The 23916-nt window shown below is 42.8% G+C and overlaps 1 protein-coding gene across 1 annotated transcript in view; it reads left to right on the plus strand.

Annotated features, from left to right (window-relative positions):
* Positions 1 to 21178, plus strand: part of has3 (hyaluronan synthase 3) — a 35177-nt gene extending 13999 nt beyond the window's left edge. The window contains exons 2-4 of the mRNA XM_048546781.2: positions 3170 to 3795; positions 15491 to 15592; positions 19072 to 21178. Coding sequence (XP_048402738.1) covers positions 3172 to 3795; positions 15491 to 15592; positions 19072 to 20001 — 1656 coding nt within the window. The 5' untranslated portion in view covers positions 3170 to 3171 and the 3' untranslated portion in view covers positions 20002 to 21178. The remainder of the gene's footprint in view (positions 1 to 3169; positions 3796 to 15490; positions 15593 to 19071) is intronic.
* Positions 21179 to 23916: the final 2738 nt, after the last annotated feature.

Consider the following 23916-nt stretch of genomic DNA (forward strand, 5'->3'; position numbering starts at 1 on the left):
GCTCATTCCCTATGGCCCTCTCTAGTATGGCCCTCTCTCTGGTTGGATTGTCAGCATACTGCCTCAAAAAGCCCTCCTGGACACATCTAACAATTGCTCTCCATCTGACCCCCTGGCTCTGAGGGAGTCCCATCAGTAAGAGGAAAGTTGAAGTCACCCACCAGAACTATCCAGCTTTTTTCACATCTTTCTAGTATCTGACTACATATCTGTTCCTCTGTTTCCGGTGGGCTGTTGGGAGATCGACAGAAAACTCGGAACATTGTGATTTCACCCTTCCTATTCCTGAGCTCCACCCATAATGCCTCACTGTCTGATCCCTCAAATGTATCCTCCCTCAACACAGCTGTGATATGATCCTTAATCAGCAATGCAACTCCCCCACCCCTTTTGTTTCCCTTTCTGTCCCAGGTAGGAATGCTAAGATACCAGTCCTATCCCTCCTTTAACCATGTCCCTGTAATCGCAATAACATCATAATTCCATGCAGTGAACCATGCTCTTGGTTCATCTAGTTTACCTGTTATATTTCTTGCATTGAAGTAAAGGCACTCCAGATCTCCAGTCCCTCTGAGCTCCGCAACTTCGCTCTGCCTGCTCTTATTCTGTGCTATGCGTATCTCAATCTCTCCTTTGTCCCAAATCCCTGCACTGACTGGCCTGTAGTTCCAGTTTGCACCCCCCTGCCACACTGGTTTAAACTGTGCTGAAGAGCTCTAGCAAACCTCCTGCACAGGATATTGGTGCCCCTTCAGTTTAGGTACAACCTATCCTTCCTGTACAAGTCCCACCTTCCCCAGAAGACATCCCAATGATCCATATATCTAAAGCCCTCCTTCCTACACCAGATCTGCAGCCACATGTTCAAATGTACTCTCTCCCTCTCTCTGTTCCTAACCTCACTCATCCATGGCATGGGTAATAATCCTGAGATTACTACTCTGATAGTACTGCTTTTTAGCTCCCTATCTAAGTCCCTGAACTGTCCTCACAGGACCTCTTCCCTCTTTCTATCTATGTCATTTGTGCCAATGTGGACAATGATTTCTGTCTGTTTTCCCTCCTGTTTCTGGATGTCCTGTACCCACTCAGAGACATCCAGGACCCTGGCACCAGCGAGGAAACACACCATCCTAGAGTCTCGTTTATGGCCTCAGAAACGCCTGTCTGTGGCCCTGACTATCAACCTACCCACTTACTATCGCTCACCTGGACTTTGCACCACCCTGCTCTACAGCAGAATCAGTTCTGGTACCACAGGTCTAGCTGCTGCTTTTATACTCCCGAGAGGCTATCCCTCCCCCACAACAGTGTCCAAAAATGGTACAGCTGTTTGAGAGGGGAATATCCACAGGAGACTCCTGCACTACCTGCCTGCTTCTCCTAGCAGTCATCCATCCATCTGTATGGACCAGTGATGTAACTACCTCCCTGTAACTGGTGTCTATCACTCTCTCTGCCTCCTGAATGCACTGCATAGTGTCCAGCTGCTTCTCCAACCCAACCAGGCAGCCTGTAAGGAGCTGCAGCTGGTCTCACTTCCTGCAGACGTAGGTGCCAGGGACACTAGACTGCTCCCCGATCTCCCAGATCTGGTGGGTGGAGCACATTACTGCCCTCACTGCCATTTCCGCCTTTGTACACTGAAAAAAATAGATGAGCCTGAGCTTGCAGTATGGTTTTTTTTGGTTGGAGGAGGTGAGCGAGGGTTATGGGGTTAGGGGGGGGGGGTACCCTACACTAACATAGTGTTTTGGATTTAACCACTCCTTAACACCAGTTCCTCTGCAATATTCAGACCAGTCATGGTGACTGCAGTGCCATCTCTCAGGATTCCACTCAGTGACATCTCTGCTGCCTTCTGATTAGAGATGCACTACAGAAATTCACCCAAGGCTCTTTAGACAGCACCTTCCAAACCCATGACCACTTCCATCTGGAAGGACAAGGGCAGCAGATACCTGGGAACACTACCCCCTGCAAGTTCCCCTCAAGCCACTCACCATCCTGACTTGTAAATATTTTGCTGTCCCTTCACAGTTGCTGGGTCAGAATCCTGGAATTCCCTCCCTACAGTCTACCTAGAGCACATGGACTCTAGCGGTTCAAGAAGGTATTCACACCACCTTCTCAAGGGCAAGTAGGGACAGGAAATAAATGCTAGCCAACCAGCAATGACCACATCCCATGAATTTTTTTTTAAAATACCCCTTTGTCTGATTGGCTTGCTGGAAGTTAATCATAAGGTTGTTAAGAGTCAATAATGTTGCTCTGGGTCTGGAGTCACATATAGGCCAAGCTGGGTAAGGAAGGTACATACTGTCCTCTCTTGGTTCTTGATCCTTCTCCCCTTCCACCAATAGGAATAGTTTCTCCCTCTTCAGACATCAGATTCCTCACAATTTTGAACACCTCTATCAAATCTCCTCTGAAGCTTCTCTCCTCCAAGTTGATCAGGGCTATCATTCTCCAATCTTTCTGTGTAACTGAAGTTCTTCATTTTTGGAACAATTCTCATGAACCTTTTCTGCACCTTCTCTCGTGCCTTCACAACTTTCCTCATGGACTGAGTGGAATATCCAGAACTAGATGCAATAATCTGGTTGAGGCCATACCAGTGTTTTAGACAGGTTCAAACCTCCTTGCTTTTGTATTCTATACCCATAATGATAAGGCCAAGGATGCTGTCTTCTTCCCAGGTCTGGTGCAGTCTGTTTGCACTTCTTTGTGAATGGAGGTAGAAAATCAATTCTATGGGGCAGGGAAAGTATTTTTAAGTTAATATTTTACAATCTCACCAATTTTAAAGATCAATTTGTGGGATTTAAAATGATGGAATTTTTTTTAGAACAGACACACTTGTCACCAAGCGCATAACAAGAGATTATCAATTTAAAATAACCACCAAAGAATCAAATAGGGAATTGGGGAGAAACTTTGTAACTAGAATTTAGTGAGAATGCACAAGTTGCTATCACAGGGTGAGGTTGAAATGAGTAGTGTTGATGTGTTAAGGCTGGGAGGAAGATTGAGTGGAGCATGGCCTGGATAGGTGAAATGGTGTAATTCTGTGCTGTAAACTTTATTTACTTCAATGTCCCTGACTATTCCATATTAATGTTGAATATTCACTAGCTTACATTCTTGCTGATTGCTTTTTCTGTTACAGACATGCCCTGTGAGAGACTCTGTACCATGCTCCGAATCATAGCAAGCACCTTGTTTGCTTTGTCGGTGCTGGGGGCCATTACCTGCACCTATGTGAAGGGATATCAGTTTAGCTACACAGAGAATTACCACCTGTCCTTTGGGCTGTATGGAGCCATCCTCGCTCTACATCTTTTTATTCAGAGTCTCTTCGCCTTCTTGGAACACAGGAGGATGAGGAAGGAGAATCGACCCCTCAAATTTACCAAGTCAGTCGCTCTTTGTATCGCTGCTTACCAGGAGGACCCAGATTATCTCAAAAAATGTCTAGCATCAGTGAAGCGGATTGCATATCCCAACCTCAAGGTGGTGATGGTCATTGATGGCAACAGCGAGGAGGACATTTACATGATGGAGATTTTCAATGAGCTCATGGGCTTGGAGAACACTGGCTCTTATGTCTGGAAGAGTAATTACCATGAGAAAGGAACTGGAGAAACTTGTATCACCTTCAGTGAGGGCAAGAGGAGGGTGGAGGAAATCGTGACTCAGTCTAAATTCTCTTGCATCATGCAGAAGTGGGGAGGGAAGCGAGAGGTGATGTACACAGCATTCGCCGCTCTTGGGGATTCCGTGGATTATATACAGGTGGGAATGACTTACTGGAGAACGGGCTTGAAGGAAGTCTTTTCCCTTAAATACGGTTGAGGCAAATTTTTATTGGAAATTGATGGAATTCCTCTAGCATTGTTATATGTTGCTCTTGTTCAATTTCCAGTAATTTCTGGTTTTTGTTCCTCAAATGTATTATAAATTGGTTGGACAGATGAAATTTAAAATCTGAAGGAGTGGTTCCCAAAATAGGAGGATTTTAGGAGATTATAATTTGAGCATCTGCAATGTTCCAGCACACTACCTTTAAAATTCTGGGATGGATACCATCTCATTGCAGCAATTTGTCACCATTGGTACCATTAATTTCTTAATTTCTGTTTATTTTGCTCAATTTATTAATCACAGTCCTTTGGAAACTCTTTTGGCTCACTAACTTTAAGCAAGGAAACCTAAGATTATATCCCACCTGCCTCAAAGGTGTGTCATAACAAGCTCTGATGAAGGGTCTAAGCCCGAAACGTCAGCTTTTGTGCTCCTGAGATGCTGCTTGGCCTGCTGTGTTCATCCAGCTTCACACTTTGTTATCTTGGATTCTCCAGCATCTGCAGTTCCCATTATCTCTGGTTAAAATACCTATTAATTTTAGTTTAAAATGCACTCAATGACAGAACATCTATAACTATTTCTTTTATTCATTCGTGGGATGTGAGCGCTGCTGGCGGGGCCCCGCATTTCTTGCCCGTCCCTAGTTGCCCTTGAGAAGGTGGTGGTGAGCTGCCTTCTTGAGCCGCTGCAGTCCATTTGGTGTAAGTAGACCCACAATACCATTAGGGAGGGAATTCCAGGTTCAGAATGTGGGATACAGAATGTCACAGATTTCTCTAAATGATGAAATTTCTCCTCATGACTGGTCTAAGTTGGTAAACATTTAACCTGAGACTGTGGTGGTAATTTTACCAAGCCCTTGGAAGCAGCTTTAGAGCCCTGGGAGTGGTCTGAGAAAATTAGAAAATAATGACATTGGATAGGAATGCTGTTCCCACTTTTTTCTGGGGTGGTGTGCTTAAATATCCAACAACCTTTCCTAGCGATGAAAAGTTATTTGGCCTTGTTCCTGAGCACTTTTAAACAATGTTGTCAGGACAGTAGTATTCCACCAGTACTGGATGGGGCTTCACCATCATGTCTACAGCTCACCAACTGACATGGCAGGTGCACAGGAAGAGGTCAGAACAGCATGAAAATAACACACACCTGGATGTTTTCATGATCCTCACAGAGACCAACAACTTTAAAAAATAATTTAGTTTCTCAAATTACATTACAAGAACACATCCAATGTGTTAACCCCTGCTCTGCAGCTGACTCGCTACCCCCGTCTTGCTCAGCTCCAACTTCCAGTGTACTTCAAACATTGATCTGGAAAACTCAAGCTGAGTGAATCAAACATCCACCAACAAGATTCACTTCAGTGACTCCTTCCTTAAATCTCTGAACATCCCTTCTGTTCTGTTCCCTTCTGAACAGAAAAGTTCTTTTTTACAAAATAAAAACCAAAAGAACTATGGATGCTGTAAATCAGGAACAAAACCAAAGTTGCTGGAAAAGCTCAGCAAGTCTGGCAGCATCTGTGAAGGAGAAAACAAAGTTAACGTTTCAGGTCTGGTGCTCCTTCCTCAGAATTTTTTTTACAAATACTGCTTCTCCACAGCAGTATCTGCTTTGGTACCTGCACAGTAAGAGTTGCTTTTTCTCTCTGTGTCTCATAAAGTGGTTGCCCCTTTTCTGTGAGATGCTATATCAAGATGAGAAAACTGTCACATGAAATTTCAATTCTGTTTGAGTTTCTTCCCCAGGGCAGCCAGATCACACAGATATGTGTGTGTCCTGGGATGCTTTCAGAATTCTTTATCTGATCCTAAGGTTAAAGGAGACAGTTTAAACCATAACCAGCTTGCAAAGTCCAGAGTTCATAATTTAAATGGGGAAACAGCAACCCTGAGCTCATCCCAACAAAGGTTGTCAGTTCCAAGAAAAACTCCTGGAGACTAATGACACAGAAAGTTCTCCTTGATCCTTCTTCCATATTCATCTCACGCTGACCTCTTTTGTATCATTCACTTGATTGCTATCAATGTGTCAATCACATGCCAACTCACCTTCATGCCTCAGCCCGTTCTGGAGCAAGTGACTGATCTCCTGGGTCTCCAGAAGGCTATCTACCCAAGTCAAGGCACAAATCAAGATGGATCATTTCCCACTTTCTTGCATGGGTGAAGCATCAACAGCACTCAATGAGCTCATTTATATAAACAATTTGAATGAGAATTTAGGGGACATGGTTAATCAGGTTGTGGATGAACCAGAATTGGTAATATAGTTAACAGTGAAGAAGGTTTCAAAGAGATCTGATCATTTGGGTCAATGGGCTGAGAAGTGGCAGATTGAGTTTAATTTGGATAAATGTAAGGTATTGCATTTTGGTAAGACAAGCAAGGGCAGGACTTATACAATTAATGGTAGGGCCCAGGGTGGTCTTGTAGAACAGAGAGACCTAGGCGTTCAGGAACTAATTCTTTCAAATTTGTGTCACATGTAGACAGGGATTTAAGAAAGCAGTTAGCAAGCTTGCCTCCTTTGCTCAGGCTTTGAGTGTAGGAGTTGGGACATCATATTGAGGTTGTACAGGATGTTGGTGAGTCCTTTTCTAAAGTACTGTGTATTGTCTGGTGACCCTGTAATAGGAAGGATATTATTAAGCTGGAGAAGGTTCAGAAAAGATTGACAGGAAGTTGCTGGGAATGGAAGATTTGAGTTATGAAGATGGCCTGGATAGGCTGGGACTCTTTTTACCCTGGAGCATGGGATGCTAAGGGGTGCCCTTATAGATGATTATAAAATCATGAGGAACATAGATAAGGTAAACAGCAAGGGTCTTTTTCCTAGGGTGAGGGAGTTCAAAACTAGGGCATATTGTTAAGATGAGAGGAGAAAGGTTTACAAAGGACATGAGGAGCAATGTTTTTACACAGAGAGTGGTTTGTGTATGGAATGAACTCCAAAGGAAGTGATGGATCTGGGTACAGTTACAATGTTTAAAAGACATTTAGATAAGGCCATGAACAAAAATGTTTGGAGAGATATGGGCCAAGCACAGGCAGGTGGGATTAGTTTAGTTTGGGATTATGGTTGGCATGGACTGGTTGGACCAGGGTCTGTCTCCTTGCTGTGTGACTTTATGACATTCTACTTATAAAAAGAGACAGAGTGAAAACAAGGAATTGGAGACCAATCAGCCTCTTGCCGTGAGTGAGGAAAATGCTATGGATGATTTTAAAAGAATGGAAAACAGTGGCAGGCTTGGAGAGAGTAAGCATGGATTTAGGAAAGGGAAGTCATGCTCGACAAATAAGAACAAAGAACAAAGAGTACAGCATAGGAACAGGCTCTTCAGCCGACCAAGCCTGTACCAGTAAAGGACGCCTTTCGAAACTAAAATCCTTTTGGCTCTGCACTGTCTGTGTCCCTCTATTTCCTGTCTATACATGTACCTATTAAGATGCCTCTTAAGCATTTCTTCCACCACCTCTTCTAGCAGCGCATTCCAGGCACTTATACCATCTGTGGAAAAATGTTGGCTGTCACATCTCCTTTAAACTTCCCTGTTTCTACTTTTAACTTATGTCCACTAGTCATTGACATTTCTACCCTGGGAGAAAGACTCTGACTATCCATCTGTCTGTGCCACTCATAATTTTGTACCTCTGTCAGGACCCCTTGGCCTCCAATGTCCCAGTGAAAACAAACCAGGTTTGTCCAATCTCTCCTCACATCTAATACCCTCCAAACCAGGCAACCTCCTGGGAAACGTGTTCTGTACCCATTACATCCTTCTGGTAGTGTGGTGGCCAGACCTGTACACTGTATTCCAAATATGACCCAACTAAAGTTCTATACAGGTACAACATGACCTGCCAATTTTTATATTCTATGCCCCAACCGAAGAAGGCAAGCATATCAAATGTCTCCTTGACCACCTTGTCTATTTGTGTTGCCACTTTTAGGGAATTGTGGACCTGTACACTGAATCCTGCTGTATGTCGATGCATCTAAACACACTGCCTTTTCATGTATACTTCTCACCTGCATTAGACCATCCCAAGAGCATCATTTCAAATTTGTCCAGATCAGATTCCATCTGCCATTCCTCCACCCAAGTCTCCAGCCTAACCATGTCCGTCTTTATCCTCTGGCAATCCTCCTCACTATCCACAGCTTGCCCAATCTTTATGTCAGGCTGCCTAGATTCTCCTCAAAAACATTTATATATCATTAACAATGGGATATTCAGCATTGATCCCTGTGGAGCATCACTGGCCAGACATCTTCAGTCAGAAAAAAATTCTCATTTGCTGCTCTTTGATGACCAAGCCAGTTCTGTATCCATCTTACCAGCTCACTGCATGTTTCATGTGACTTACTTTCTGTCATGAGGAACTTGACAAAGGCCTTGCTAATGTCCATGTAGACTGTATCTGCACCTCATCTTCATCTTTATCACTTACTCAGAAAGCTCAACCAAGTTTGAGAGATGTGGCCTCCAGTGCACAAAGCCATGCTGCCTATTGCTAATAAGTCCATGTTTTTTCCAAATGTGAGTAAATCCTATCCCTGAGAATCTTCTCCAAAAACTTCCCTACACTGATATAAAGCTTACTGGCCTGTAATTTCCTAGATTAACCTATGCTTCATTCAATTTTGAAGAAGAGTCTTTGGACTCAAAATATTAACACTGCTTTCTCCCCACAGATGCTGTTAGATCTGCTGAGTTTTTCCAGCAATTTGACCTTGTTCTGGATTTCCATTATCCAGTTCTTTCGAATTTTGGTCTATTATGGCCCGTCCCCTAGTTGGGCTATATACATATTGCTTCAAGAAACTGTCCCGAATGCACCTAACAAATTTCCCTCCATCCGAGCCCCTAGCACTAAGCAAATCCTAGTCAACATAGGGGAAGTTAAAATCACCCTTCACAACGACCTATTGTTTGACATTTTTCCATAATATGTCTACATGTCTGTTCCTTTATTCCCTGCTGGCTGTTGGGAGGCCGTAGTACAATCCCATTAAAGTGATTGCACCCTTCCTAATCCTCAGCTCTCCCCATATGGCCTTGCTAGATGAACCTTCAAAGTGTCCTCCCTCAGTACAGCAGTGATATTCTCCTTAAACAGTAATGCAACTCCTTGGACTCTTTTATATCCCTCTCAACTCATGTGAATCATCTAAATCCCGGAATGTTTATCTGTCACCCATGTCCTTCACTCAACCAAGTCTCTGTAAGAGCTACAACATCATAGTTATATGCATTAATCCAAGCTCTAAGTTCATCTGCCTTACTGGTCATGCATGTCGCGTTAAAATATATGCACTTCAGACACTTGGAAGATTTAACTTGTAAAGATGATGAATGGGAACCTTTGGATTTAGTTTATTTGGACTTTCAGAAGATTTTCAACAAGTTTCACATAGAGGATAGTGTGTAAAATTAAAGTGAACAGCATTAGGGTATAGTATGGAGATGCATAGAAAACTGGTTGGTAGACAGGAAAGAAAGAATAGGCATAAACTGACCTTTTTTGGAGTGACTAGTGGGATACTGCAGGGATCAGTGCCAGAACCCTAGCTATACACTAAATGTAATATTGGCAAATTTGTGGCTGGCACATAGCTCACTGGGAGGGTGAGCTGTGAGGAGGATGCAGAGATGCTTCAGTGTGATTTGGACAAGTTGAGTGAGTGGCCAGATGCTTGGCAAGTGCAGTATAATGTGGACAAATGTGAGGCTATCCACTTTGTTGGCAAAAAAGAGGACGGCAGAGTATATTCTGAATGACTATAAATTGAGACAGGAGAGTGTGGAATGAGACCTGAGTGTCCTTGTACACCAATTGTTGCAGGTATGGTAGCCTTCAGAGTAAGAGGATTCAAGTACAGAAGAAGGGATGTCTTCCTGCAAATGAACAGGACATCAGTAAAACCACACCTGGAACATTGTATGCAGCTTTAGTCTGCTTCTCTGAAGAATGTTCTTGCTATGAAGGAATACATCAAAGGTTTATCAGATTGATACCTGAGATGGCAGGACTCGTGTATGAGCAGAGGTTGAATTGATTAGGATTTTATTCAGTGGAGTTCAGAAAAATGAAAGGGGATCTCATAGAAACTTTAAAAAACTCAATATAATACCAGACCGAGTAGATGCAGATGTTCCTAATGATGTGCTCTTCAGAGAGTGGTTGGGCCAGGGGGCCTGTTTCCATACTGTAGGGATTCTATTAATCTAGACTTAAATTGAGTAACAGAACTCATAAACCAATATCCAAGACAGTGGGCGCCCTGGAAAGTCCATTTACATCTGATTTAGAACAAATTGCTTAGCAACATCCAAATCCGAGTCAATCAAAGTAAACATCAAGTTAAATGGTCACCTGGTTCCATTGGAGGTTGATGCTGGCAGTCTTTAACAAAATTTGTTCTGGACTCCAACCCTTAAGTTTGAGCAAGACCTTGACCAGACTGAGAATTATACTGGGGAGCCTTTGTAGATTAAGGGTAAACTTCGGTTCTGGTCTCTTGAGAAGCAGCTGGTTATGAGGAGCGACTGATTGCAGTAAAAGGCTTGGGCCCAAGCATGAAGGGGCGAAGATGGTTGAGAAAGATTCACCTAGATTGTTCCAACATTTTTTGATTAGAAAATGGCTTCCTGAGTGAAGTCTTATTAAACATCCAGAAGTTTTTCAGGAGGGTCTAGGGACTATCAAAGGAGACAAGACCTTGTATGTTGACCAGGAAGCAATTCCCTCATTCTGCAAAGCCTGCCCAGTGCCATTAGCCTTGCAGGCAGAAGTAGAGGCAGTAATCAGGAGGCTGGAAAGTGAAGGAATCACCAAGCCAACACAGTTTACAGAATGGTCCCGGTACCAGTCATATTGATTGTGAAGCCCGATGGGGCAGCTCATCTTTGTGGAGATTTTAAATGAACGGTAAACTGCTTTTTGCAGCTGGATAAATACCCTGTCCCTCACATAGAGCGTTTATTTGCAAAGCTGGCAGGGGATGTTGTCCTTCATGAAGCTGGACATGAGCCATTTGTACTTATAATTGTGGTTAGATGAGGAGTCCCAGAAATGTGTTACAATTAAAACCCAATATATGAATGAGGCTGCCATTTGGGGTATTAGCCTGTGCAATTTTTCAGCAGATGGTGGAGAACATTTTACAAGGTCTACTGCAAGTCACCATTTATCTACAGGACATGCTAATAACAGGGAAGACCAATAAAGAGCACTGAGAAAACGTGGACATAGTCCTTGGATGTTTCTCCCAGGTGGGTGTACACTTTAGAGGAGACAAATGCTGTTCCAGGCACCCCGAGTGACGTACTTGGGCTATAGAGTCTACAAGACCGGGTTACAATTGTTGGAAGATAAAGTGAGGGTAACCAAAGGTGCCTGGCTCCCACATCTGTTCTAGAGCTTAGGTCTTTCCTTGGGCTGGTGAATAATTATAGAAAGTTCATATATAACCTGGCCTCCATCCTGGCCCCTTTGCATTTACTCTTTAAAAAAAGGATCAGCCTTGGAAATGGCCATGTAACGATGGCATAGCCTTCGGGGAAGTGAAGAAATAGCTATCATCCTCTAATGTGTTGGCACACTATGATCCCAAGCAAAGTCTAGTATCGCCATGTGATGCATCCTCCTATTACACTGGGGTAGTTTTAGCTCATAGCTGGCCCAATGAGAGGAATGCCCAATGGCATATGCATCCTGGATATGCCCAGAGAACGAAGAGATAGAGAAGGAAGGTTTGGAGGTCATATTTGGATTCAGAAAGTTCCACAAGTACCTTTATGGATATAAATTTTGTCATAATAAGGGGCCACAAACCCCTGCTACTTAAGGACGACAAGGCAGTGCTGCCCATAGCTTCAGCCGAATTCAGCGATGGGCTCTAATACGAAGTGCATCTAATTACAAGTTGAAACACCAGAGGCCAAGGAGTGAATGTGGATGCATTGAGCCACCTGCAGCAACTAGATCACTCACAGGAGCACCACTGGAAGAGTCCGTAATGGTTTTAAATTTTCTGTACACCCTTCCAGTTACAGCTGACAATATCAGACTTTGCACACAGAAAGATCCTATCCTGGTAAAACCGAAGCAACTGGTGATGATGGGGGAAAACTAAAGGACCATCGTAACTAGAACCAAAACCTTCTTGGACCCAGAGAAACCATATCATAATAAAGAGCAGCATATTATAATGGGGAGCAAGAATGATTATCCTGAATAAAGGTCACTACAGATACTGGCTGAACTCCACCAGGGTCACCCAGGGACTTCCAAAATGAAGGTGTTGGTGAGAAGGTACATCTGGTGCCCAGGAGTGGATGCAGACATAGCTGTGTTGATGGGGAAGTGCCCACAGTGCCAACAAGGACAAAAATTACCACCAGCAGCTTCATGGGAATGGCTGGATAAACCCTGGACTCGGTTACCTGCAGGCCTTTTCATGGGCTGAATGTTCTCAGTCTTTGTGGATGCCCACTTACAGCGGCTGGACATGTGTAGAATTCATTTTTCAAACACGGAGTCACGGAAAATGTTGGTCACAGAGAAGGGGCTATTGTTTACCAGCAGGGAATATGACTATTTCCTGAAATCGAATGGTATTCAACATATAAGGACAGCTTCCAACATCCAATGGTCTGGCTGAAAAAGTAGTCCAAACTTTGAAGGCAAACTTAAAGAAACAGCTTGTAGCTTCACCAGATACAAAGCTGTTCTGGTTCCCCTGATGCATCTGCAGGGATAGGTCCAGCAGAATTGCTAATGAGGAGAAGACTCCACACCATGTTAAAGATGAGAGATAATGGGAACTGCATGTTAAATCTGATTTTCCCAAATCGGTGAGGGGTGAGGGTGAAGCAGCATCAGGAACATCAATTCTGGACACAAGACTCCTCGGAGGAAGGGAGACCGTTTACTTCAGGGACGAAGTTTGATATAGGAACCAAAGGAATGGCCCTGTATGGGTAAGAGGCATGGTTGAGGTGAGGTCAGGTCCCCTGATGTGTAAAGTTTGGGTGTGTATGAGCTACAACAAGAAGGAACTGTCCTATGTTCTTGGTCTCAGAGGGAGGGATGCAATGATTCTAACAGGGTCAGCTAGGTGAACGTCATACAATGTGTGTTTCCTGATTGGGACTATTAATCTGGTCCAACCAGGGAGCCCCACGTGGCAGTTATAAACAGGATTGTTAGACATCCTCTCACCCTGAGAGCTGGCTCTGAGGGAGCTGGATCAATGTCAAAGACTTTTCACATATATAAAGGGCGACTTGGCTGGGATACTGGCCTCTGTAGGATTATTTCAATGTCTGTATTGCCTCTCTCTATCCCTTTTACCAAAATGCACTGCCTCGAACTTCACTTCTGAACTTCCATCGTAAGAGCACATGCACTGCAGTGGTTAAAGAAGGCAGCTTGCCACATTATCACATGGATACTTTAATACTGGTTGGATATATAGTGCCTGTTTGGAATGCTGTACTCAATAAAGAGAATGTGAACAAGCTTGAAAACACTTACAAATGCGACACAAACAAATATCTTCACTTGCTGAACGTAGAATAAAATCTACCTGGACTATGCTTGAAAACTTTTGAATCCCACCTCCTGTTGTCACTGTCTCTTGCTGCAACCTCACAAAAACAAATTCACTTGAGAAAGGATGTACTAGCACTGGAGGGGGCATATAGGAGCTTCACTAGGTTGATCCCAGACTTCAGAAGGTTGCCTTATGAGGAGAGATTGAATAGACTAGAATTGTACTGAAATATAGAACAATGGAAATTATGAAGGCAATAGATAAGATAGAGTTGATAGCCAGAGACTATTTCCCAGGGCAGAAATGGCTAGCACGAGGGGTCATAGTTTTAAGCTGGTTGGTGGAAAGTATAGAGGGGATGTCAGAGGCAGGTTCTTTACGCAGAGAGTTGTGAGAGCATGGAATGCGTTGCCAGCAGCAGTTGTGGAAGCAAGGTCATTGGGGTCATTTAAGAGACTGCTGGACATGTATATGGTCACAGAAATTTGAGGGTGCATACATGAGGATCAATGGTCGGCACAACATTGTGGGCTGAAGGGCCTGTTCTGTGCTGTACTGTTCTATGTTCTATGTTCTAACCAGGGATGTTGTTTCCACTGGCGAGTGAAACTAGAACTAGGGGCATAGCCTCAAAATAAGGGGGAGCAGATTTAGGACTAAGTTGAGGAGAAACTTCTTCACCAAAAGGGTTGTGAATCTGTAGAATTCCCTGCCCAGGGAAGCAGCAGAGGCTACCACATTGCATGTTTTTAAGGGAAAGATAGATAGATTTTTTAACAATAAAGGAATTAAGGGTTACGGTGAGAAAATGGGTAAGTGGAGCTGAATCCATGATCTTATTGAATGGGGGAGCAGGCTCGATGGACCAGATGGCCTACTCCTGCTCCTGGTTCTTTCGTTCTTTTAATGTAAGATAGCATTAAGACCTATAAAGTATAGAAGAGAGCAAAATCCAAAATTTTCTAAAACTCAGAAATTGTATGTAAATGGTAAAGAATTTAATTAACTTAATCTGAATCTGTGATCTATGGATTTTAATACAAAATAAACAAGACAGGTAACCTTTCATTTTTACTTTGTAAATGAAACAGACCTGTACTTTGCAATGAATCATAATTATTTGGTTATATAAATGTTCATAAGTGCACAGTCCTTTAATTTTTAAAAATTTATTTCTGTTTTGATTATCATCTATAACTATATTATGAATTATTATTTACTTGTCTTATTGATATCATCATCACAATTCAGCACCTGCTGACATGATCATTTTTTAAATAGACAATTATCAAAAATTCGTGATGAACAATAAACACTGGCGTTCCCCAAAGCTCATGAATGAACATAAAAGAAAATCTCAACACTGCAGTGACTAAGCCCTTGACCTAAAAGTAGCCCTGACATCCAGAATAAAGCAAAGGTGGAAAATCCTGGCACGAGTATGAGTTTGAGACTCACTGGCTGGGAAAAGCAACCTTTCAGCATTACTGTTAAGCTCTCTCAAAATGTTTTATATTGCAATGAGGTCATCTCTTGTAAATTCTTCAGAATACAGACATAGCCTGCTCAGTGCCCCCTCACAGTCAGCAATCTTTTCTCCAGAATCAGTCTCTTAAACTATTGTACAATCCTATCAAAAGCAAGTGCATTTTTCATTAGGCAAAGAGACTGTACACAATACGCCAGGTGAGGTCTCACGAAGCCTAATATAATTGCAGGATGATTTTCTTACACTCATGTTGCGACTAACTTGTAATAAAGGCTAACATGGAGCATGAATGCCAGCTGATTTCCTCTCTGCCTAACCCAGGGGTAACTAAAAAGTGACAGGAGCCCAATGGTGGAGGGGCTCAAGTGTACCAATCCTTCATCCTCATAGTGATTGTGGCTGGGACCAGATTGGTCAGTGTGGCTTAAAGACTATACTGTTCTGATGGAAGGCACAGTAGCTTATCTGAGGTGATTAACTATTCTTAATGTTCATCACATTGTGATTTCAGCTCTCAGAACAAAGTTGGAAATGAATGACTTTCCATCTGGTGTTTCTCCTCAGGTGTGTGATTCAGACACAGTATTGGATCCAGCCTGTACTGCAGAGATGGTGAGAGTGCTGGATGGAGACCCCAGCGTAGGGGCAGTTGGTGGGGATGTGCAGGTTGGTATAAATTCCTGTTAGTGTCCGGACTGTGATTATTTGAGTAGGTTTCTCCATCTGACTGTGAGAAAGTTCTACAATGGGCTAGAAACAAATTCCCTACAGCTAGACTGAAGGCTGGAGTTTCTGTGAACCATTGTAGAGGACTGGGCTGATGGAAGGCCTGGCTAGCTTCCTGTACAGGAGGGGGCTGGTTAATGCCAGGCTTCACTGGGAATTACTTACATTGAACAGCAGTGAAAGATACTAACAGCCCAACATTTCCTCACTAAACTCTCTTTCCTAGATTTCAGCTGTTCTCTAACTCAGTGAGATTGCACTTATTTTGTTTTACTCCAGGAACTTCAGATGACATGGCTTGGGGACAGGGAAACAAATTTTGATGATGGGCTTGATAAGAGTACTCTGAAGCCATTATTTCTTAAATTCCTCTATGTTTATCCTCAGTCCCTCTCTGTAAATAGGACAACAGCTTCCACAGTACATCAACATCCAGAACTACCTCTCCACCACTTCTGTATTGTCTAACTCCCAGTCTGGCATCCATCTGATGAGCCATAACTTTAATAGAAAGAGGGAAATCAAACTTAAGGAATTCTCCCCTTAAACCTCATCAACAAACTTTCCTCTTTTAAAACCAACCTTCCAGTTATTCTGTTAACATCTCCTCCTTCAGGTTTCCTAAAATTTAATCCTTCATGGGATATTAACACTGCAGGCAACATTAATTGCCCTTGAGAAGTGTTGATGGTGAGTCATCTTATTCAACCACTGCAGTCCATCTGGTTTGAATTTTCTACAGTGATTTTGTACAATTGCATGGCCTTTTTAGAGGGCAGTGAAGAGACAAATGCATTCCTGTGAGTCTGGAATTACCTGCAGCCCAGTCAAGTAAGGATACCACACTTAATTCTCTAAAGGTAATTTGTAAACCAAATGGGTTTTTATGATGATCAATGTTAATTTATTGGTCATTATTACTAAACCAGGTTTAAATTGCAAATTCTTAATTAACTGAATTGCCATGGTGGAATTTGAACCTGTGTCCCCTGCCTGAAATCTAGAAATGTACCTCTTTCTTGAATATATTCAATGATTTGGCCTCCACAGCCTTCTGTGCTAGAAAATTCTACAGGTTCTCTACTCTTGGAGTGAAGTCTTTCCTCATCTCAGTCCTTAATGGTCCACCCCATCTTCTAACACTGTGCCCCCCGATGGTAGACTCCTCAGTCAGGTAAGACATTCTCCTTAAATCTAATGTGTCCACCTCTGTTACAAAGTTATGTTTCAAAGAGATCTTTTGTCAAACTTTTAAACTCTAGTGAATATTAGTCTACAGGGTTTTGGGGTAGATCTGTAGCTCGGGTTGTGGATGTTGAGGTTGGTTGTCTTGCTGAGCTGGTTTGTTGTCTTGCAGACGTTTTGTTTACCGTGCTCGGTAACATCTTCAGTGCAACACTGAGGACGTTACCAAACATGGTAATGAAACGTCTGCAAAACAACTAACCAGCTCGGTGAACCAAACAAGCTCAAGAATATTAGTCTGGTCAAACCAATCTCTTCTCATAGAACAGTCCTACCATCCCCAGTAAACCTCCACTTCATAACCCCTCAGGCAAGTATATCCTTTCTTAGAAAGTGAGAGGAGAACTAAACACATTGCTCCGGGTGTAGTGTTACCAAGGCCCAGTATAACTGCAGTAAGATATCCCTACTTCTGAACTCATATCCTCTTACAGTGAAGGCCAGTCTACCATTTGCCTTAATAACAAAGTGTAGAGCTGGATGAACACAGCAGGCCAAACAGCATCTTAGGAGCACAAAAGCTAATAAAGCTCCAGCTCTACACTTTGTTAGCTTTTCTGCTCCTAAGATGCTGCTCGGCCTGCTGTGTTCATCCAGCTCTACACCTTGTTATCTCGGATTCTCCAACATCTGCAGTTCCCATTATCTCTGATACCATTTACCTTTCTAGTTGCTTGCTGCACCTGACTATTCACTTTCATTAACTGGTGTATAAGGACAACCAGATCCCTTTGTATATGTACGCTTCCCAATTTATCACCATTTGAATAAGACTTTTTGATTCTGTTTTTCACACTAAAGTTTATAACTTTACATTTAGCCATAGTATACTGCATCTCCCATGTTTTTGCCCACATACTCAACTTGTATAAATCACCTCGAAATCTTCTTGCCCCTTCGTGTCAACTTACAATCCCTTCCAGTTCTGTGTCATCAGCAAACTTGGAAATGTTGCATTTGGTTAGTTAATCCAGATAATTAATATATATTTTGAATAGCTGGGATTCAAGCACTGGTGTTTGCCACATCCCACCAGTCACTGCCTCCCACTTGGAAAAAAAACATTTATTCCCACTCTCTGTTTACCCTCTGTCAACCAAATCTTGATCTTTGACAATATATTACTCTGAACCCATTTGTTTTAACTTTGTCTACTAATCTGTATGATGGACCTTAGCAAAAGCCTTCTAAAAATCCATATACATCACATTCACTGGTTCTCCTGAATCTGCTTTTCTAGTTGTTTCCTCAAAAAACTTCAGTAGATTCGTTAGGCATGATTTGTCTTTCACAAATCTATGCTGGCTTTGTCAAATGCTTTAATCCAAATGTCTTTCCAAATGTTCCATTATCATATCTTTTATAATAGTCTCTTGATATTTTTCCCACTGCTGATGTTGCAGTAACTGGTCTGTAATTCTCAGTGGTTTGTCTCTCTGTATAAATTGCGGGGTTGCATTTTCCAACCTCCTATCTGTAAGAAGTGCACCAGAGTTCATAGAATTTTTGAAGATGACCACAAATGAATCCAATATTTCCATGGTCACTCCCTTTAATAGTCTGGGATGTAGATTAATAGGCCTGGTGATCTGTCAGCCTTTAACCCCATTAATTTCCCCAGCACTGTTTTCTCTCTTCTACTCATTTCCTTTAATTTCACACTCACCAATGTTCTCTTACCTTTCCGGTAGGTTATTTGTTCCATCTTTTCTGAAGACTGAACCAAATTATGTGTCCAATTTTTCTGTCATTTCTTTGCTCCCCATTATTATTTCCCTGGCTTCAGACTGTTTAGAACTAGTCTTCCCAAGGGTCTTGTTGTCTGGTGATAATGTCCCTACCTGTGGTTCAGAAGGCCTTGATTCAAGTCCCACCTGCTCCAAACATAAGTAATAACATCTCTGAAAAGGCCGATTTAAAAATATCTACCTAGTCTTCTCCTCATACTCCATTAACCAGTCCCTCCAATTTTCAAAAGTCTCCTCCATGGTGACCAATTCATCAGTGTCTCCATAATATCCATTGTTATTAACCATCTCTTCTCAGTGTTGTCCCCATTAATTTCTCCACCCTGCCCTCCCCAAATAGCCGTTATCCTTTCGATGCTCTTTGCTGGGATTTGGTGCCTTGTGAGCCAGTGCAGTATAACCCTTGTCTCCTCTGTCTGTCTGCAGATCCTAAACCTGTATGACTCATGGATCTCATTCCTGAGCAGTGTCCGTTACTGGATGGCCTTTAATGTGGAGCGGGCTTGTCAATCCTACTTTGGCTGTGTGCAGTGCATAAGTGGACCACTGGGCATGTATCGCAACCCCCTGCTGCAGCTTTTCCTGTGTGACTGGTACAACCAGCAGTTTTTGGGCTCCAAGTGCAGCTTTGGAGATGACCGACACCTCACCAACCGAGTACTGGGCCTCGGCTTCAAGACAAAGTATACAGCCCGCTCCCGCTGCCTGACTGAGACCCCAAGCCGCTATCTTCGCTGGCTCAACCAGCAGACCCGCTGGAGTAAATCCTACTTTCGTGAGTGGCTGTATGGTGCACTCTGGTTCCATAAGCATCACCCATGGATGACATATGAGGCTGTGGTCAGTGGTTTCTTCCCTTTCTTCCTGACGGGCACCGTGCTGCGCCTCTTCTACAAGGGACGGCTGTGGAACATTCTGCTGTTTCTGCTAGCTGTCCAAGGGGTGGGGGTGCTGAAGGCCGGTTTTGCCTGCCTGCTCCGGGGATCTGCACAAATGCTCTTCCTGTCCCTCTACTCACTGTTATATATGACCAGTCTCCTGCCCGCCAAGCTCTTTGCCCTGCTCACCATTAACCGGCCTGGCTGGGGAACATCAGGCCGCCGCAAACTTGTTGTTAACCTTGTGGGCCTGCTGCCTGTATCTGTCTGGTTTGCAGTTTTGTCAGGGGGTCTGGGTTACACTATTTACCAGGAGAGCCAGCAGCCGCTACCTGATACTGAGTGGCCTTTCCTCATTATTGGCTCCACCATATATGCCTGTTACTGGCTGCTGCTGCTTGGCCTCTATCTGGGTATCGTAGCCAAACCATGTGGCCACAAGCGGGAGCACTGTGAACTAGCCTTCCTGGAGGCCTAAAGCCCGGGCGCTGCTGTCACACAGCTGCACAGGGACTGCCCACTCCATGGCACTACCTCCACATGTGCCAATCATGAGGGCTGTTGATACCGTCAAAGCCGCAGGTGCCTGAGATGAGTCCAGGAGCAAAATTTTAATTCCAATTTGGTCATTTTTACTTATTTAGTAAACAATAACAGTAAATGTTTAAAAGATTGCATGGAGCAATATTTCCACAGCAAATAGTTATTTGGTAGTACAGGACTTGAGTAGTGCTGAAAAAAGGTACATTTTGTCAAAGCTTTTCATCTTCCACTCATCATAATATTGAGTGAGAGCAAATTCTGATTGGCAAGTGAGCCCTGATTGGTGCAGGCATTACGAAGGAACTGTCAAATGAGCTCCCTTTCCATGGGATCCTTGCTGAGAAATCAGCAGAAGCCTTCTCTATTACTGTTCATTGCAAACCTATCTTCACCAGACAGTTTACATATTGAGTTCCACATAAGATAGGCTGTCTAAATGGAACTTCAGCCATTTGCTCACCCTGAAAACTTGATGCTGAAATGGGAAGATATGCTGAAAGATAATGGTTATCTTAAATTGATCATTTTTTGCTGAATATTGTGAAAACTCAACAACAGCCTAGGCCTTCACTTTTGGCCCTGAAAAGTAGCTGGTCTACCTCAGATTATCCAAACGGTAAGGTATCTGAACTGTTTGAGGAACAGTTGAAGCTATCCGTTTCATGCTGTTACTATGCAGTAGCAATAAGTGGTGTTCAACACTAACAGGATGCTGCTGGCAAGCCAAAATGACGCTCTGCCTATCACATCAATTAATAATGTGGTATAACAATTTTAGGGCCAGTGTGATGCCACATGTGTAAGACATATATCCCAAAAACTAGTAGATCATATAAAACAACATATCACTTCAGCTGTTCACAACAAGCTAGGTATAATTGTACCTAACTGACTTGTGCTTGCAAAGCTCACACACAGTTTCTGCATTTGCTGAATAAAATTATGCTGACAACTGTTTTAGGATCATCAGCTGGACTCAGTGAGGCATACATGAGTGCAGGAGGCAACATATATTAATACACAGTATAAATGTTGATTTTCTCCTTAAATTGGTATTCTTGTGAATTGTCCTGTTGAGTGTAAGGCAAAAAGCTTAGACAAAATATGTCCATTTTCAGCATAATAATAAAATGTGAGGCTGGATGAACACAGCAGGCCAAGCAGCATCTCAGGAACCCTGAGCCCTGATTGGTGCAGGCATTACGAAGGAACTGTCAAATGAGCTCCCTTTCCATGGGATCCTTGCTGAGAAATCAGCAGAAGCCTTCTCTATTACTGTTCATTGCAAACCTATCTTCACCAGACAGTTTACATATTGAGTTCCACATAAGATAGGCTGTCTAAATGGAACTTCAGCCATTTGCTCACCCTGAAAACTTGATGCTGAAATGGGAAGATATGCTGAAGTGCCTTTTCCGAGTCTTTACATCGCTCGTCGATGTTGTTGTACTCTCTAGCGTCATCACAGACCAAGGGTCCGGGTGATACTGATGTTATATGAGGCAGGTTGTTATTGTCATTAACGGAGACAGATGTTATGTGCACATTTGCTGTTCTTATGTCTCGGTGAAGGGACTTAATTCACCGTTTGTGTTTTTCCTCACTTGTCACTGAAGAGTTGCAGAAGTTCGAGTGTCAGTGACAAAGTGAGTCTCGAGGTCTTTTGGGCGAAAGTGTCGTATCTCTCAATGCCGAGGAATGTCATGAGGTGGTTATTCATATCCAACCACTTGCCTCGTGCGCCCATCACGAAGCCGAAATAGCTGGGCACCTCGCCTCCAGTCAGTTTCGTAATCTCGGCATTCAGGTGTTTATATTTTTCCACTTTTTCGATGTTGTTGTACTCTCTAGCGTCATCACAGACCAAGGGTCCGGGTGATACTGATGTTATATGAGGCAGGTTGTTATTGTCATTAACGGAGACAGATGTTATGTGCACATTTGCTGTTCTTATGTCTCGGTGAAGGGACTTAATTCACCGTTTGTGTTTTTCCTCACTTGTCACTGAAGAGTTGCAGAAGTTCGAGTGTCAGTGACAAAGTGAGTCTCGAGGTCTTTTGGGCGAAAGTGTCGTATCTCTCAATGCCGAGGAATGTCATGAGGTGGTTATTCATATCCAACCACTTGCCTCGTGCGCCCATCACGAAGCCGAAATAGCTGGGCACCTCGCCTCCAGTCAGTTTCGTAATCTCGGCATTCAGGTGTTTATATTTTTCCACTTTTTCTCGCCATCCTGATTCCAGTGCTTTATTGTCATTTTCGTATCGCACTGTGACATCTACAACCGCGATCTTCCTGTCTTTCTTAAATATGAGATCGGGTTTCCATAGTGAGCCGTGTTTATCGAATAGTCTGGGCTCTACGTACGATGTCCAGCCGTACTTACTGACGTGTTTCTGCAACTGGTCAGCGATCTTATTATGGCGTTTGATTCGAGCGTTCTTAACGAATGGGCAGTTTCCTGAGATGTGTGGTAGGGTCTCATTTGCCATCTCACATCTACGGCATAGTTTGTTTCTGTACGGCCTACCTCTAGATATTGTGGTTCTTGTCGGGTATAGGTTACACCGCAAGAGCACGCTGTTAATGAATCTAGAGGATTTTTGTTGTACTCCAGCCTTAATCCAAGAGTTAGAGATCTTGTCATCTCTAAAGTACTGGATGCCAGTTCCCTGACATTCCAGTTTTTGCCACAGTTTACACCAATCTGTGTTCCTGAGATGCTGCTTGGCCTGCTGTGTTCATCCAGCCTCACATTTTATTATCTTGGAATCTCCAGCATCTGCAGTTCCCATTATCTCTGATTCCATTTTCAGCAATAGTCCATTTCCACAGCAGTTGGAGGAAGCTTGCATTAACACCCTAAGATGGCATAGGGATGAGTGTTAGCACAGTTTGGTGGGATGTGGGTGTTTTAACCCTCAGGGTGGGATGAATATTTTGTGTTAGTATGAAATAGGTGCTGCTATTCACAGCCAAACAACAGCACATCTTCTTAATCCATTGTCAGAACCTATTTGCCTTTTTATATTGAACTTCAGCCTGGTTTTGCTGAGGTTACCACAGGCCACAGCACAGAAATTAGAAACAGTTACATTTCAGGGGAAACAAACTGCTCTTGTTTACAATATTGCTCTGTTTTTCTAAAATGTAACTTATTTTATTTTTATATGAATGTTTGCCAGATCTGTATTTAATAAAGCACCTCAGAATCACTTACTGCAGGTGAATGGATTTTAACTGAAAACCCTGTCCAACATTTGCAATGAAAATCCATGGTGATGCTTGTAAAGCGATTTATAAGTGCACGTTGAGGAAACAGTAATTGTAATTCCTGCCCTGTAACCAAAACCTCTATTTATTTTTTACAACTTCCTTGGGGTTTTAAATTCTTACATTTTATATTAACTTTTTATCAAAATAAAGATTTATTACCTGAAAGTTATTGTTGGTTTGTCCAAGCCAATCCAATTATCAAATCTAAACTGATACAAGAAGCACAGACTCTGGACAATCAGCAGGTCAGGCAGCGTATGTGGGGAAAGATAAAGCATTACTATCCAGAATTTCCTGGAGAATTTCATGATTATAACGTCTACCTTGTAGAGCCTAATCAAATCCCAGAATGTTGAGAGTTGAAAGAGGTGGCTTATGAAGTAATCCAGAATCATGCAGAACAGAAGATGCCCTTTGGCCCATCATGTCTGTACCAATAAAAGACTACTCTACATCTACACTTATTCACTTTTCAGCACTTGACCCATAATCTTAAATGTTATGATATTTCAAGTGCCTACTCAGGTACTCACCCTGGATCAAAAAGGGAGAGAGGAAAAACACAGATAAAACA

This window comes from Stegostoma tigrinum, chromosome 16 (assembly GCF_030684315.1).
Source record: "Stegostoma tigrinum isolate sSteTig4 chromosome 16, sSteTig4.hap1, whole genome shotgun sequence".
NCBI classification, from domain to species: Eukaryota; Metazoa; Chordata; class Chondrichthyes; order Orectolobiformes; family Stegostomatidae; genus Stegostoma; species Stegostoma tigrinum.